Source organism: Typha latifolia, chromosome 14 (assembly GCF_019914945.1).
Source record: "Typha latifolia isolate L0001 chromosome 14, TyphaL0001v2, whole genome shotgun sequence".
Lineage (NCBI taxonomy): Eukaryota > Viridiplantae > Streptophyta > Magnoliopsida > Poales > Typhaceae > Typha > Typha latifolia.
Genome location: NC_133099.1, coordinates 513,357 through 529,040, shown reverse-complemented (window position 1 = coordinate 529,040; position 15,684 = coordinate 513,357). Strand labels below are relative to the sequence as shown.

General features: G+C 35.0%; 1 protein-coding gene across 7 annotated transcripts in view; it reads right to left on the bottom strand.

Annotated features, from left to right (window-relative positions):
• The window catches only part of LOC140800829 (protein ILITYHIA), a 31,696-nt gene that overhangs the window by 2,427 nt on the left and 13,585 nt on the right, over nt 1-15,684 (bottom strand). For 6 of the 7 annotated variants that reach the window (XM_073155717.1, XM_073155716.1, XM_073155713.1 and 3 more), the window contains exons 25-55: nt 15,302-15,424; nt 15,070-15,150; nt 14,868-14,984; nt 14,433-14,605; nt 13,002-13,079; nt 12,767-12,914; nt 11,456-11,578; nt 11,312-11,368; nt 11,122-11,232; nt 10,842-11,033; nt 10,550-10,723; nt 8,410-8,520; nt 8,251-8,320; nt 8,097-8,175; nt 7,896-7,998; nt 7,629-7,799; nt 7,349-7,471; nt 7,110-7,223; nt 5,448-5,554; nt 5,325-5,376; nt 5,140-5,246; nt 4,980-5,039; nt 4,762-4,876; nt 3,800-3,910; nt 3,583-3,720; nt 3,386-3,508; nt 3,196-3,267; nt 1,614-1,726; nt 643-801; nt 459-555; nt 200-382 (exon numbers count right to left, since the gene is read on the bottom strand). In XM_073155717.1, the coding sequence (XP_073011818.1) occupies nt 200-382; nt 459-555; nt 643-801; nt 1,614-1,726; nt 3,196-3,267; nt 3,386-3,508; nt 3,583-3,720; nt 3,800-3,910; nt 4,762-4,876; nt 4,980-5,039; nt 5,140-5,246; nt 5,325-5,376; nt 5,448-5,554; nt 7,110-7,223; nt 7,349-7,471; nt 7,629-7,799; nt 7,896-7,998; nt 8,097-8,175; nt 8,251-8,320; nt 8,410-8,520; nt 10,550-10,723; nt 10,842-11,033; nt 11,122-11,232; nt 11,312-11,368; nt 11,456-11,578; nt 12,767-12,914; nt 13,002-13,079; nt 14,433-14,605; nt 14,868-14,984; nt 15,070-15,150; nt 15,302-15,424 (3,585 nt within the window). The remainder of the gene's footprint in view (nt 1-199; nt 383-458; nt 556-642; nt 802-1,613; nt 1,727-3,195; nt 3,268-3,385; nt 3,509-3,582; nt 3,721-3,799; nt 3,911-4,761; nt 4,877-4,979; nt 5,040-5,139; nt 5,247-5,324; nt 5,377-5,447; nt 5,555-7,109; nt 7,224-7,348; nt 7,472-7,628; nt 7,800-7,895; nt 7,999-8,096; nt 8,176-8,250; nt 8,321-8,409; nt 8,521-10,549; nt 10,724-10,841; nt 11,034-11,121; nt 11,233-11,311; nt 11,369-11,455; nt 11,579-12,766; nt 12,915-13,001; nt 13,080-14,432; nt 14,606-14,867; nt 14,985-15,069; nt 15,151-15,301; nt 15,425-15,684) is intronic. The other variant, XR_012111317.1, reaches the window with a different exon arrangement.

The window sequence follows — 15,684 nt, the reverse complement described above, 5'->3', positions numbered from 1 at the left end:
CATGGGAGAATAATATGCTGACATAGAACCTAGGTTCAGCTCTTGGATGTCGAATTAAGTATTAACTTTGTCAGCTAATGATAAAGCTAGTTTTCATGACAAACCTCTAAATAGAACATTATTTAGACTTTTTGTCATAGAATTTTGGACAACGAGCCACAGGATATAGCAATTAAAAGTCCAGTCGAATCTGTCATACCTGAGATAATGTGCCTATAACTTTTGCAGCAGAACTGCGGACCTCATCATCATCAACTTGTAACATATCTTTCAGAAGAATAGACCCACGAGATCTGATTGGACTGCTTACACTCTTTCCAGCATGCTTAATAACACCTTTAAGAGCAGTCAGTACAGCTTCCCTGACACCACCATCAGAAGTCTGAAAAGTTTTATAAATTAGCTGTTCACTGATATAGGGACAGCATAGGCACTTCAGAAAGTATAATAAAAATTACCTGTAACATGGACAGGAGATCGCTAACTAAAGGATCAACTCTTGTACTAAGCGCACTAAGCTTTCCTAGAGCGAGTGCAGAACTTGCACGAACAGCCCTGAAAGTCATGCAATTCAATGATTTGGGGAAAAGAGATCTACAAGCTAGAGAGAGAGAGAGAGAGAGAGAGAGAGAGAGAACTAACCTTGTGTTATCTAGCAGGCATTTAATAAATGTAGTTTGAAGCTGCGGAAGAAAGGGCTTAAGTGCAATCCCTCCTTTACTTATTATGATGGATAAAGTTGATAAGATGGCTGTTTTAACTTGCCATGGATATCGGTCACCTATGATGCGGATGAGAGGACTACAAGAAAATAATAAAAAGTGACCAGTGATAAATAAGACGCATATGTCCAGAGTCCACAATAATCTCTATGAAACAAAATAAGTAACATGCTTAACCAACACAGAAAGACATACTTGACATGAGCGCATAATGTATAAGCAACCAAATAGTTCGGTATATAAGTTTATCAGGTCAACATCTACCAATATCTGACACTAAGTCCTCTAATTTTATCAGATATATGGCTGTGACTTTAGGGTTTATGCTTCAATTGACATACCATTTAAGAAACTATTTTGTTGTAAAAGAGAGTGCCCCAATGCATGAGGTTCTTGCCTACAGAGTCTATGGAGGGAAGATTAGTTCAGCCTTGCCCTCATCTTTTGAGGAGGTTGTCACTAAGACTTGAACTCTTGTACTCTTGGATGCAAGGGCAAGTCGTACCATTGCTTCTAATGCAAGTAAAACATCTGAGGGAGAAACAGATATACAATATTCAAAAGAGAAAAACTAAAGCTTTTTTTTAGAAACAAAAAGTAGGGCAAAGTAAGTCCTTTTTAGAAATCAAAAAGGAAAAAAAAACTAAAGCTCAAATATAGAAACATAAATCTTATTGAGAGTAATGTTATTCAATCATCTGTTAGGAAATTATCTCGTCACTGATCATGTATCTAATAAGCCTTTATCAGATATGACCAGATAACATTCACTTTACATCTAATTTTACCATCAGATAGCATTCAGTTTAATATCTATAATTCAGATAAACATTCACTCTGACATCTAAATGCAGAAACTCTTAACATCTAATTTTACCGTCAGGTTCATACCCTGTAATAGGCACAACAAATTCCCTAAGCGTTTTCTCGCTTGTCAAATCAATCAACTCTCCCAATCCCTGAGCTGCTTGTTCACGTGTCTCAGCTGAGCCACTAATTAAACCCTGGAAGGTAGGAAACAATATAATTAAAATGTTTAGGACCACGCAGCTTACTTAACCTCCCCATTTGAATCTAACCAAAGTACTACGTTTTATACGGAGGACAACAATATAAACATGTAACCGAAAAATCAAGCTAGAACAATATAGACATATCCACAATATCAGAAATTACTATTTTAAGTATGGCATGACTATTACATATGATCATTAATTCATAATGTGAAGCCGAAATAGCTGAGGAGAGGAAAGGTTCCTTTTTGAGGGTACTCCTGGGAACAGATCCAGTGGAGACGGGGTGAGTCATTATATTTATATGATATGTATTATTGTATGAAATATAGATTTTTTTATAGAAAGGTACATACAATATGCCTAATTTACTTGAAAGAAGTTTGTCCTTCCAATTAACAAAAATGTTCCTTTCAATTTAGTTTATCTTTTAAAAAGTTCTGTGTGAGAAAATGCTATAGAAAGTGCTCATAAAAGAAGAGAAACAAGATGGGATAGGATTTCATACTAACAACAGTGTGGAAATGAAAACGAGCAACCAGTCAAAAATAAAAAGGCTTTGATTGGCCTATTCTCCATTTCTCAAAATAAAATGGGAACTAAGCTGACCAAAGTATATGTACAAATTGTTTGCAGATCAGTAATAAAACTCAGTTGAGATACCATGTCTTCTTAAGTCTTTTTCTTCCAGAATCACAAGACTATCAACCAAGAAACTTCCCCTTTTCATCCACCCACTCTTATATTCTTCTCTTTGTTCTTTTTTAGTTTATCTTTTAGAAGCTTTGACTATTGAACTAAGTCTAGTGCTGAAGGTTAGGAAAGAGAGAGATTAGATTGCAACATTGGTGCCACAAAGAACAGATAGTTACCAGATAACATGTCAGAATGATATTCCTTGGGTACTTCTTTTAACCTTCAGATTTTTCAGAATAAAGTTAATATTGCATCTCCGCAGCTATAACTGAAATACTCCTTGGATACTACAGAAAGTCCTAGAAGGTAATTTGAAGGATACACAACTTTTCGTCATTTCTGATTAGATCCAGAATGTTCTATTTTAGAAAATAATATTCGTTTGTTTTTATATAAGGCATGACCTATGGATTCGAAGAACGGTGTCCATACCTTCTGATTTTTACATCAAATTTGCTTGCTTTGTCTTACATTAGTAAGAATACAATATGGGGTATCTTGGACCTTGATTGTAGGATATACAACTCTGTAGCACATTTTACTGTTAGAGTTCAAGTTGAAACTCTGTATCTTAACAATTAGATTGGGTCATATCAAAGTCAAGAACGAGACGCAAGTATGCATTCTAAAGATGTAATTTCACATCAATCATGACTTCAAAGTTCCAATTAAAGTTCGGGTGATTTTAATGGACACAATGTTATCTCAGAGCTACTAATTGACGGATGGTAGCGTAAGGCTAAAATATTTATCATAAGGATTACCTGTAGAAAAATAGGAAGCAAAGGTTGCAGAGCTTTAGGGAGACATAGACCTGCTATAAGAATGGAACCTCCCTGCAATACCAGGTAGTATCAGTGGGACCATAAATCATAAAAATAAAATATTAAGGGATGAGAGACTTCCAATTGCAATTTATTCATAACAAAGACACTTATACTGGAATATTAGTACCTTTCTCTTTCTTCGCTCTTTATCTCTAGCTGTGGAGACAGCATCACGGACTAGCTTGATATATGAAGACAAATTTTCCTTAGGAATTGAGCTAACAACCCTTCCTAAAGCTTCCCAAGCAGCCTATTAATCAAAAAATAAGTACAAAAGATAATGAAATCATGAAGAAAAATCAAATTTCTTTTTGTTGTATTCACCGAAACTGTGGCTGCATCTGCATCGCTTAATAAAGTGATAAGTGTAGAGATCATGTTTGGGGCTTCATCGGCCAAATACAACTTGCTGTTTCTGAAGAAGTATCCTATCAAATAACATGAACCCCTTCTCATTGAAGCCTAAGAATATGCAACAAAATTTAGATTAATACAAAGAAACTACTAAATATATCTTATCAAGAATGTCTTGCAAACAAACCTGACTGTCAACAACTCCTTTAAGGAGCTCCGCTAATAAGGAATCAATGCCTTCCTCATCAATAACCAGTACCACAGTTTCTGCAGCTTTCTTTGCACAATTTTGTACATCCTAACGCACACACAAAAATCAGTAATATTATAAGCATTAGTAAGTTAACAACATATAGAAAAACTCATGAGCTAAGCTGCTTATAAATGAGAACTGCATGTTTTTCTTCACGATCTTCAAGGATTTCTGAATGAGTTCTGCCTATTAAACAGGTATAATGGATCTAATATTGAACAGTGGCATCAAATCACCACCACTCTGTGTATGGTCGAATAAAAGATTCAAGTAAAAACTAGAAAAGTTTCTCTTGTTTCATAAGCTGACTTATCTGGGGTTACTTCCATTGTGGATTGATGCATATTTAATTATCTATCATAACAGAGAAAGTAAAGGACCAGCATCACATGGATCATCATTACAATAGTGCGGAAGGGGAAGTAGGTAGATGATGACTGATGACACACCGATAACTACAGCATGATACTGCATCAGAATACATTGTAGCGACCTAATAAAAAGATGGTCGTATCATTTAAGAACATATACAGTTCTTCAAAATCCATCTATGCATTCTTGACCATATTAAAGCATGGCAGGGAGACAGTTAGCCTTCCATTTCAGGAACTCAATCCCCCCCCCCACATGACAGTAACTAGTTATAGAGATACATTATAAACTCTTGACAAAGTTGGTTAAATACCTCTACTAATGGGATCTAGGCAATGATAACCATTTCTATTGCCAGACAAGAGACAATAATACATGAAGTACATGATTAAAGGTCTATATGGGCCAAATCATAATAACAAATTACTGTAAGTATCAACAAATTTATCAATGTTTGATCACTTAAGAAGGCTGGAAGCACAAGAGAATCAAATAACATCAATTAAAGCATCCTAACATCTCACCACATTGTCATCATCCATTGCAAGTAACAAGGCTGGAAGAACAGTTCCAATGTGAGAATTTAGACCTGGTCCAGCAACCTCTGCCAATGCTCCTAATGCGTGGGCATTAAATGCACTGATAGCATAAAATGCATCAAAAAAAAGGTACGCTTACAGTTCCCAACCAGCAGAATGTAAAAAAAGGAGTGGAAAAGATAAAAGAAAGATAGATTACTCACGAGAGGGGAGGCCGGACAAGTTTGGGCAAGATATGGGGCAAAACAGCTGAAGTCCTGACACTATGCTTTGCAAAAGTTGTAATAAATAATTAATTATAAAAACAGCTCACTGATGACTGCTGATAACAAGATACAGTGCAACGTGGGAAAGAAGTCAAACCTTAGAATCTGTTTAAGGCCATCAAGGGCTGTATCCGAGGTTTCATTATCTTCTAAAGTGCGTAGGAGAGTGGGGACAATTTCATCAATAGCTTGCATTCCCGCACTCTGAATCAAGAAATTTAATAAGAAATTAATAATTGATCCATCATATATGAATTTCAAAATCAGCTAAAAGTTAAGTACCTTATAAAGAGTACTAAATGCTAAGCCTGCAGATTCACGAACCTCTTGTGTCCTGCCATGCACACAGATTTTACTTAGAATCTGTAATTAATGCCAATAAAAAGACAAGAGGGAAAAGCAAACCTATCACAGAGAGCAGTACGAATTGTAGGGATAAGCTCGTCCATAAAATTCAATAGCTGATGTTTACCAGCACTTGCCATCACCTCGCTCAAGCCAATGCATACACCCTAAAGGTATCAAGAAAGTTAAAGGACACGATAAAGAAAAGACCAATATGGTGGAAATCCTAGATCATGTGCAGATGTGCACAAACAGTAGCCTCGGTTAAGTAGACACAGATAAAATATGTTAAATAGACAAACTGACAACGTTTGTCTAAAAACTTATGAAGAAAAGAAAAACTCACATGCTTAAAGTTAACAAAACTTGATTTCATGCAAACACATATGTAAGAGGGCTACAGCAAAGATAGCACCTAAAAACTCTACAAGTGATCAAAGAGGTGAAATTTTCTAAAATTCAATCATAATTATTCTACTGTCTGCTCTAATAATATCATCAAGTTAGTAAGAAAAATCCTGTCAAAGTACTAAAAGGACAAGAAGAAACTACGCCAAATTGAACAATCAAACTTTTGAGTTAAAAGCAGAGTAATAGATTTAGAAAGCCTAACGCAGCACATAAATGCATCAAAAAGGATTTCATCTTCAATGCAAGTTTGATTCATTTTCCTTCACCGACCCATCTTTACTATACTAACCAGCATTCAGGCGCAGCTGGCAATATTCATTCAGGACCAACATATTAAGTTCATTCACTACTAACATATAAATTTGTACATCCCAGAATATCAATTGACAGATAATAGAATTACAATTATGGACTTAGTATTATTCAAATCATTCATTTCATCCACCATGATGCCTCCAAACCTCCAAACAACCAAGGCATGCACACAGAATGATCGTTGTCAAGTTTATCCATAGCTACGTCAGCAAGAAAACTGAACCACAGAAAAGCAGTGACAGAAATGCCACAAAAAAATGGCATAGCTCATATCATTTAGAAGTTCAATTGGATGTATCATGAAGTTCTTCACTCAAGAGACGCAAGAAAGCAAAGCATCCGGATCGATTTAATTTCACTTTATAGTAGGTTAACATCAGCTCCTAGTTGCAACTTCACTTCTTGTTCCAAAATGATCATTCTAACCTTTGGTGGCCATGTACTGTGCCATTAAAATACCAAGACCAATAAAGGGGACTTTATTGATGCTTCCCCTTACAGACCATGCCAACTAAGGTTAACTAGTTTGTCCTTATATTAACTAATAATCATCCTTCTGCTGTCTAATAAATAATAAGAGCTTGATAGTGTCATCTTCATCATCATCTCTCTAGTTTCGCGATATCCATATACATATAAAGTCCATCAAACTTGCTTAAAATTCATGTTTAAAGGCATTTATTATTACTTCCTATATTTCATAAAGGTCACCTGCCACATACATATACTAGAGTATGCGGAGAAAAGGTTAATTAACAGAAAGACATAAATACAAGCACATAATGAAAAAGTATCAACTTTCCCAAAGTAATATAACACTGAATAAGAATTTCCACATAATGTTACGTCGCTTATCCAAATAATATTTGCTAGTTTAGTAAAGGTAACAACTATTGGATAAGGATATAAACTCGAAGTGTTTAGCATGAAAAAAATGTCTTCAATGAGGTTAGACTTTAGAACTTGTCTAATGCATTCTTATGATAAGAAACTCACTTGTCTCCTGCTAGTATTTGGGTTATGTAGTCCTTGGGATAAAATTGGAATAATAGAAGGCAAAACTCTATCACCAAGTTTCCTGACAAGTTCACCAAGAGATCTTCCAGCAACCTAAATAGATATTAAGAAGATTCTCATCAAGTTCAAGCTCATAAACAATTTTAGAGAAATGTTATCACATTATAAATTTTGAACTCCTAGAGTACATAAAACAAATGAAGAAAAACAAATCAAACCTGTCGTCTTTCAGACGAAGGTGAAGCAAGAGATGAAATTAGTGTATTCATTAGAACTGGCATTATTTCCTTCAGTGTTCTTGGAGTATTAGCCACAATAGTCTTCCACACATGTATAGCAGCCTGATCAAACAACATGAATTGAAGAAGTCAAAATTGTCAGAAGTAATCTTCCACAATAAGTAAAAAATTACAAATATGAGTGATAGACACTGAAAGCAAGAAAGAAAAAGAAAAGAAAGGGAAAAACAAGTGGAACAGTAGAGACAGTATTATTTACCTGCCGTACAGACAAGCTGACATCAGTTCGGACCATATAAACTGCAGCAAGAACTTCATTGCGCTTGTCCCTACCCAGCACATCAATAATAGCACGCCCATGAGCCTCTGTACTTGCACCTTCATCATCACTGCCACCCTCAAGAATTGCCTTCCCAGAAGTTCCTGCAACCTGCAAATAGTACATAACCACATATAGCAACTTGTCTAAAAACAGCTTCATATGTAGTTATATACATTGTGTAAAAGGAACAATAAGATCTCCAACCTTGAAAAGAAGATCACCCAACAGTTCAACAGAACTCTGCCGAATACGCCAGTTATCACTGAAAATGCCTTCCTCAACAGCAGGGAGCAACAACGGTAATGACCTGATTTTGTATTCACAAGAGATGGTAAAAAAATCATTGGAATAAATAAATATAGCACATATGAAACAACATCAAGAAGGGATCTTATGGGAACAAACGTTGTTGCATAATGTTCCACAAAAACATGCCCAGCACAAAGTGCTGCATCTCGAACAGATTCATTTTCATCAGCAAGCCCTGAAAAGGTAACCCTGATTAGAGTCTTCCATAATGATCAATATGACAGGATATAATGCTCAAAATTTGACTCACCATCTAATATTGCAGGAAGAACAACTTGCAAATAGTTTTGAAACATAACTCCTAACGACCTCGGCAAGTACTATATGCCAATATTTTCAGTTAGATACATGGAGGAGAAATGCCATCATAATCATAAAGAGATAGTATAATTTAGGGTTACGAAGTTACCCTAAAAAGGGTCAGATGTCCATCGCGAACAGATGCCTTCTGATGAGAGCAATTCCGGATGATATCAGGAAGAATTCGCTCAAAATATTCTTTACCAAGCGCAGTCAAGACCTGAAAAATGGGACAATAACGGATATCTACTGTATTACAATCAAGAATGCAAATCAGGTCATGGTTGCTACAGCTCAGGCTAGTCATATTATCAAGGCAAGTGACAATTCTCTAGCTACTTTAGGAAAGGTTTCTTGACATGTGCTGCCAAGAATTCCATATTTTCCCCTACTTATCCTGCTTAGGACTCGATCACATGTGAACTAGGGTTGAAATAGAAATAGAAATTCATATTTATTATTACTAAAATGAGAAATTTTTTCTAAGAATAATTATTCCTATCTTCACTAGTATTCTACAGTAAGAGTGCAATAATTACTTTCGATGTGATATAAAATAAAGGAAAAAAATTAAAAGGGTATTTTATTTTTATAAAAGTACAATAAATATTCTTTAATTTGATATAAAGTAGATTGATGCCACCAGATAAATATCAATGGTAAATTAGTAATTGGGTTAGTGTATAGTATAAGATGTAATTTCAATAAATAGTGTTTGTATTCTTAAATAAAGTTATTATGATGTTTAGATGTCATTCTAAAATAAAAAGTTATATTACAGAATAAGAAAAAAATTATTCCTGAAGTGAATAAGGTTACGAAAGTTGTTGCAGCAGATACATCAATCTAATTTCATGTCTTTGTAACCCATAACATTCTTCTTTTTGTCAGTTGTCACCACTAACATGTCTAAGTTAAACTCACAATTTTGCTTACTGATTTTTAATTCCAAATTAGATCTGTGTTATGGGTCTTATTTTGTTTCCATGTCAGAAATCAATTATGGCGTCAGCAACCACCCTAAAATAGTCAGACTTGAGAGGCTTAGAATATGCTTCACATTCGGATTTTACTAGTAGGATCACATTCATACACTCCCTGACAAATATGGATAGCATTCAGCCATTAGCATATAGCAGCTTAAATTCAAACCAGATTTTCATTCCATGTATGCAGTAGTACTGCTAAGCCCAGATCTTATATAACCGATATAAATTCATGTCTAAATCTTGTCCTATCTCCATAGGGTTCATTTCTGAAATGAGTGACAAAATGTCCTTTCTCCATAGGGTTCTGTAAGCATTGAACTTTACCATTTATACATGTTGCATCATGTAGCTTATATCCATGTGATCCAACTGATTGGAAAATGTAGCATAAAGATACAAATTTTACAGATAAAAGTTGAAGCTACTGAAAACCAGTTGAAGACATAACATGGTCCAATGAGAGTTAAGTGTGTGGTTATTACTTTGTTATAGTAAGTCAATTAAAGGATGCTTTCTCAAAAGGGATAATTACACTAGCACCCCTCAAACTATTGCCCATTTCCACATGCAACCCTCATTTTTTTGTATACATTGGCCTCTTAAATTATGGAAAACCTCCCACCCTCTGGACAGTGTTAATGGAAAATTTCAAATGATCATTTTACTCTTAACTTTTCCCTTTCTTTGCTTAAAAATAAGAGTAAAATAGTCCCTAAAAAAACCTAACATTTGATCATGTGGCACTCATATGTCACATTTTAATGAACAAATTTGACGAATAGCTAGTAGAATGGGAATTCGGAGGCTTTCCATGGTTAAAAAGGTCAATGTATCACAAAAAAAAATGAAGGGGTTAATGGGGAAATGGTCAACAGTTCAGAGAGTCTAGGTGTAATTTATCTCTTCCCAAAATAAGGAAGTCATCATAGCATGATTCCCAAGAAAATTAAAAAGAAAAAGAAAAATATTTTAGCTTACACTTTTAAAGCTTTTATAAATGACTAGAATTTTTATAAAGAAATACATCTAAATTGTTAGCATTCCATCCTAGATAAGGAACTATCTAAAAATACAATTTAGTTTATCTAATTTTATGCCCTAAACTCTAAAGTCCTGAGATTTAGCACCGTCATTGCATCAAGCTACCATAACTCGACTACTGCAACCTATCAGGTCTCATGCATTTCCATTTAGGCAAAAAAAAATATTATATTGCTAATACTAGGAATAAAAAGAAGCATAAAAGTATTATGTTGTTACCTCGCTTAATCCTTGGGCAGCTCCAGATCGCTCAACATTACTGATGTCAGATTTGAGTGTATCTAATAACCATGCAACAAGATCAGGAAAGTTCTCTTCTCCCATTCCTTTGATAAGAGACCCAAGAGCTCTGGCAGCAACCGACCGAACTTCAGGTATAGGATCTACCAGTACCTATTGGATGAGCCAAAGTATCAATTCAACAAGTCAAAACATGTGAATGTGTGTAGTAGTGATACTACTAGTTCAGCGGGTGTCTGTATTTGTGTTTGGGTGGGGTTTGGGGGTTGACCTTCTTGACTTCAGGAAGTAGCAACCCAATGTATGGAATCATATCTTTTGGTTCAGTAACTAATGAACACATATTTCCAACTATCTGAGCAGCTTTCTTCTTAGTGTCGGCACTTCTCTCCCTCAATCCTCTGTGAACAATAGGTACCAATAATGCCAACGATGGTGCATCTATCGAGTTAATAAAAGTGGTCTGCACAAATATCATGAAGCATTAGAAAATTGACATGCTACATAGAGACAAAAAGAAGAATAAGACACAGTGCATATACTAGGCTTACCTGAAGAAGGATGTCAAGAGAGTGCTTTGTATACTCATTAGGGTCAGTGAGACCCAACAACAGGATTTGCACAAGAGCAGATATTTCAGGATTCTTGATGACACTCCCAACCTGACCGAAAGAGCATATACTATTATAACTAATGGCATAAGGATAGTGTTGTCTTAAACTTGAGTAAAGGATATAAAACCTGCTGGAGAGCTGTTTGCCCAGCTGCTTGGACTTTCGGGTGTGTGTCCGTCAGTACCTGCAATGAGATGATGTAACAAAACACAACAATAAAAACTAAATCTCTGTTGACAAATTGGACCGGGTTTTTTTGTTACAAGGAAACCTCTGTTAGCTTTGGAACAATCTTAGGTAGGCACTGAGAAAGTTGCTGAGGCGCACAGTATGCCATAGAGCCAAGAAGTTGGACGCTGCTTTGCTTAGTTCGCCATGCTTTATCCTCTAGACCCTGACCAGATCTAACAATATAAGTAAAGGAGGCTCTGATACCATAAATGAAGGTAAGAATCACAAAAAGAGGAAAAAAAAAACTGGAATAATTTGTTTGATCATAATGCAAGAAAAGTAATGTGATCCGAGTCAGATCGGACCGATTCACTGGGACATTGGATTCGATGAATCAAGTCTATTTCTCTTTTAATTATTTTATAATGTAAACCTTTAGAACAAGTCTAGTTAAGTCATATGAGCAATTTAGGTAAGTCTAAATAAGTCATAAAAACCCTTAAAATAATTCTAGTTAAGTTAAAGAAGTCTTTAAGGCAAGTCCAATTAAATCATGCAAGTTTTTAAGGCAAATCCTAATTTGAGTCGTTTTTAGAGCTAGTCAAATTATGACTCATTATATCTGACCTCTATATATAGAGAGAATATTTGATTATTCAAGCTTTGAGAAATTATTTTAGTCTTAAGTTATCTTAGGAGTAAAAATAATCTAGGGGTAGAAATACATAAATCTTCTTCCTCCACTATCTCCACCATCACCATCTCTCCTACAATCAAAATCCTCCACCTTCCACCCTCTCCATCTACCATCATTTACCCTAATCAAAGCCTACACTCCTTTGTTGCCCTTGTTGCAAATCAACTCTAATCGATCCGTAACAAAAAGCATATACAATTTCCCATAATCATGGCAATAACTGTTCATTCAACAATTTAAGCATTAGGGACCACAAACTTTTATGGTCATAAAATTAAAACAACATCAATTTGAGGAGATCTTACAACAATGATAATAGTTGAAATAGTTCCTATCACTTTCAAGGAAAATTGTAATACATAAACATATTCCACTAGTATTGCTGTTTCAAGGAGATTAAATATCAATGAATGTATGCAACAATATTCCACATAACACATCCAACAAAGAATAATCAAAAGTTCCACATAAGAAAGTTAACTCACATGAGCCAAAAGTCAAAAATAAAAAAGAGAAGAAAAATGAAACATCCAACTAATAAAAGTATAAACTCACAACTGCCAAGGGGTATAAACTCTACTTGAAAGAACAATTTGACAAATTGATCAAGATAAACGCTGAAGAGTATCCAATAAGCTCAAAGAAAAGCAGTATACAAAATGGAGCATCAAAAGAATGATATTCATCACAACACAAACAAGAAATACAAAACACCTTGAGAAGCGATGGGAGGATAAGCTTCACTCCATGACCAGTAAGTTGAGACATCATTGCTCGAGCAGCACCCTCAGCGGCATCACGCACCGCAAGAACTTGATCAGAGAACGAAACCAAAAGCAATGGCAGCATTTGAATCACGTAGCTGTAGAAAAGTTTTTTATATTTAAAATAGTAATGGATGCGAGGTATATGACTGAGGTAGAACTTATGTGGTAACTAGTTAACTTACGGTTCAAACAATCTGCCAAGCTTTTCACATAGGCACTCAAACGCAAGCAACGCTCCTTCACGAGATTTTGCAGAGTTTCTGGAATAAAAAGTAAATGCTCTAAATAGAATACCCAATAAAAATATAAGAGGTAATATTTTTCTAGATGAAGTATGCATATTTGGCCGATTGTGTAAAACAGGAGATCTTCCTGATAAAAAACAGTCACATAGAAAAGTCAATTGACCAGATATATTAAGGGGAAGAGAGCGGAACAGTAGATCTAGAACCTTCTTGTTAGGTTTAGAGCCCAATCTTCCCAAGGCAAAACCATATCATGGTTAAGGCAACTAAGTTGAAAACTCACTCCATTGGAAATGAACTATAACATTTAAAATGTCTAAAATCGTAAAATTATGTGGTTTCAATTTTGGAGATCCCCTAGCTGTCCAACAAGAGGAACAAAGTTATAAAGATTAAATCAGATGATACATTGTTATAAACTTTGACATGGTCTATGAGCATATCCAAAATTGTTGGATTTTTTTAAATATATTTCTAAATGTTTTTGCCTGCTGAGTAATGAACCCTAACCTTTTTTATTATTTTGCATACCAAGTGCTCAATGCCAACCATTGATTCCAACTAGTGCAGATAGATATAAACTCGAATCACATGATCTTTAGTTTTCAGACACTTTATATCATTTTGGTAATTTAGAAGGTGTGGAAACTGTGGATTCAACTCGGATATCGGTATGATAAATATTTAATTTCTAGATCATATCTTTGAGCCTTTCCCAACAATGTGAAGTCAGCTAGAGCCCAATCTACTAATGAGAAGCCTCCAAAAGAATTTTACCAAAATGAACCATGGTATACAGATGGCCACACATAGCGCATAAGCAGTATGCAGGCAAATATGCAGACGCCTATGCAGTTTAACAGTAAAATATATTACAGATATTACATATAGTAAAATACAAATTCTATATGGGTAAATACTAGTATACTACTATATCACATATATTCACATACAAGTTCTATTGAAAAGAAAATACCATATAAAACCCCAGAAGAAAGGTGAGCCAAAAACAAGTCACCTAAGGTCATAAACTTTCATATGTCATTCTCCAGGAAATTGCAAATGTATAATTTTTAGATGAGAAATTCTCGAGATCAAGACAATGAAAGTAAGATGACTGTGACTCCTTGCATTGAAAAACTATCATACAAGACTACACAAAATTATGAAACTAAACCTTTAACCAACTTCCCTTTCTTATCGAGATCTCAGAGAAATGAGTAGAAAAGACTTGGAAATTTTTATTGTTTGTAGAGCTTTCTTGTTGCATATGTTTGTCAGTTAAATCCTTTTAAGGAAACCCAAAATAATTTGCCCCTCCATCAAGGGCAGAACATGAAATAAATAATATCAAGAAGGATAGTAAACCTGTCTTCAAAACCTTCACGTAAGAGAACAATAATGCCATATTTCTTCAAGCAAGAAATTCCAAAGCCTTTAACTACCCCAGCAAGTCCAAATGCTGCTCCACGACGCTCCCCATACTTATCATTTTTCATCAATCGATCCAAAAGTCCAGATACAAGAACTTGGCCATCCTCCTGATTATAGCATGAGGAAACAAATTCTCAGCAGAAAGAAGATCAAAAAAACCAAACTATCATTATCGATGAGTTGATAGCAAAAATCGGGTATATCCAATTTTATGACAAGAAAATTTCACAAGGAACAGCAAAGAAAGCCAAAGAAAAGAACCAAACCATTGGTACTGCATAAAATTCAATTAAATCAAAATGCAGATAATACAGAAAAAAAAAGAACTCACGATCATAATTAGAAAATTATCTAAGAGATGATAGTAACCTTTTTCGAGACCATAAGTGGAGCTAAGCAGTCTGACACAGCTCGTTGAACAGCCTCTGAGGGAGTGTTCAGAACATCTAACAGCTTCTCAACAACATTATGGACTTTAGGGTCATCCTGTTAAGAATAATAAGATATCAAGCTAAAAACATTGAAAAATGGCTAATTCTAGATTCCAAGGAGTCAAGAAAAATAAACACACCTTTTCCAAATGTTTTGCGAGAGCTCCAGTGAAGATGACAACACCTTCCCTCACCAAATCGTATTTCTCTTCATCGGATGCCTATATGCAAGGCAAGAAACTTGCTAGTAAACCCATGAGTGTTGAGATGCAAGCCTCAAAATTCAAAAGACACTAGCTAATTGAGGGAAAGAGATGACGATTCCTTTATTCAACTTGACAAATGCTACATTGTCAATAAATCAGAACATACCTTTTTATTCAAGTAACTTTCAAAAATAGGAAATAACAAAGGAACATTTTCTTTTCCATGCTTATCAATAATCATGATTCCAGCATTTATCATTCTTGCACGAACATCCATATTAGGATCAGCCTGCAGTTCAAAGTACCAAATTGCAGAAAGCATCCCTCAGTCCAAAAAAATAAGAAGAAAAACTTAGATTCTTAAGTGCAAAAAGCCGATAAATACTAGCTGTTTCAAGATAAAACAAAAGGAAATAAATAAATCAAAACTTTGACTTTGTTCAGTAATTATGGAAATTTATCAACCCAATTGTTAACTCTACATTCAACTTTTATAAGAGATTGGAATTAGATTGGACAGTTAGCTTTTCAATGGAAAGGTAAATTTGA